Raw genomic sequence first — 1,556 nt, forward strand, 5'->3', positions numbered from 1 at the left:
GTCGGGAAGCGCCCGGTCGTGCGGCGCTAGCCGATGGCACTCAGCGCGTGGGCGAGTGTGTGCAGCTCGTCCTGGACACCCTCCAGGGAGCGCAGGACAGCGTGCGGGCTGTCCAGCACGTCCACGGCCAGCGTGTACGGGTCGAACTTCACTGAGAAGGGCCGCTGGATCCGGGTGGCATAGCTCCTGGGGAGGGGGGGGTCACCGGTGGGGGCTCGGGGAGCTGGGCGCGCTCGGGGCTCCAGGGCCCGGCTGAGTCACGGAAGCCCCAAAGCTCCTTCTGCCCAAATCCGGACCCAGGCAGGACCATGAGGCTTCCTCCAGGGCCGAGTGAGGGAGTGGGATGGGGAGAAGGCTCCGGCGCCCTTTCCACAGGAGCCTGTGCCAGGTGGCCCCTCTCCCTCCGCCTCCTCCGGGCCTCCTCCTCCAGGAAGCTTTCCTTGCCTGCCTCCCTAAGACTGTGAGTGGGGCTCAGCCCTCCCTCTCCAAGCCGGACACAGCTCCCGACCCCAAGGTACAGCAGCAGGCTGGAGGGGAGGCCATGAGACTGTTCATGAGGTGGGCTCTGCTCCCCTCTCCCGGACACCCTCATCACTGCACTCCAGCCCCCGGTCCCGGGAACTCCCCACCCCAGCCTCGGCCCACCTGCCTTTCTGTGTTCCCCTCGAACTTGACCCCATCCCAGGTCAGAGGGCTGGGAGATTGGCCGTGCCCTGGCCTTCACCCGACCTTGTCCCGCTCTTGAGGTGTCCTCGACCCGGCCTGGTCCCGGCCTCGCCCTGGCCTTGACCCGGCCTTGACGCAGCTTGACCTGGGTACACTTGAACTGGCCTGGCCTTGCCCTCGACCTGGCCACCCAGCGGCCCCTAGTCCCATGGTTTTCCCCAGGAGGCACCGTTGGAACCAGAGCTGGGTTTCTCATCGATGACCTGGCTCTGGGCTCAGCCTCACCCACGGGGGGAAGGTCTGGCTTGTCCAGCCTGGGGCGGGCAGGGGTCTCGCCGGGCAGGGGCCTACCTGAGCTTGTCCTTGGCGTCGCTGAAGCTCTCGGACACAAAGTAGACCGACTGGTAGGTCTGGTCTTGGTAAGGCTGCACGGCGGCAGCCTCAGGGTCGAAGGCCCGGACCTCAGGCTCCTCAGACAGGCAGTGCTGGGGGACCACGGGGTTAAGACCCCACTGCACCCTGGGGTGGGCTCTGGGCCCAGACCCTCCTCCGCCACCCCACTCCTCAGACAGGCAGTTCCGGGGAGGCCCTGGCGGGCTCTGGTCCTGGATGCCCACCATCCCCCCAAGGCCCGGGACACATGGGGTCTGGGCAGCGACAAGCCTCCCGAGGCCCAGGAACCCAGACCTCCCCCCACAGCCTCACCAGGAGCTCCCCGTAGGAAGACAGCAACCCGGCGCCGTACGCCTTCACCTCCCCGTTCTGCTTGCACAACCCGAACTCCACCGTGAACCAGTACAGCTACGGGACAGTGGGCGGTAGCGGTCACCTGCCACCGCCCCCTGCACATGGCTGGGCACCGCCCTACAGGCAGGGTGGGTCCCGGCCGC

At 68.0% G+C, this 1,556-nt stretch overlaps 1 protein-coding gene across 1 annotated transcript in view; it reads right to left on the reverse strand.

Moving 5' to 3' along the window:
• Window positions 1-26: 26 nt before the first annotated feature.
• TH (tyrosine hydroxylase) overlaps window positions 27-1,556 on the reverse strand; it is a 6,527-nt gene continuing 4,997 nt past the window's right edge. The window contains exons 9-11 of the mRNA XM_008049017.1: window positions 1,372-1,467; window positions 1,018-1,151; window positions 27-186 (exon numbers count right to left, since the gene is read on the reverse strand). Coding sequence (XP_008047208.1) covers window positions 27-186; window positions 1,018-1,151; window positions 1,372-1,467 — 390 coding nt within the window. The remainder of the gene's footprint in view (window positions 187-1,017; window positions 1,152-1,371; window positions 1,468-1,556) is intronic.

Source organism: Carlito syrichta, unplaced genomic scaffold, assembly GCF_000164805.1.
Source record: "Carlito syrichta isolate Samal-C Ts95f unplaced genomic scaffold, Tarsius_syrichta-2.0.1 Scaffold130436, whole genome shotgun sequence".
In the NCBI taxonomy this organism is placed as follows: domain Eukaryota; kingdom Metazoa; phylum Chordata; class Mammalia; order Primates; family Tarsiidae; genus Carlito; species Carlito syrichta.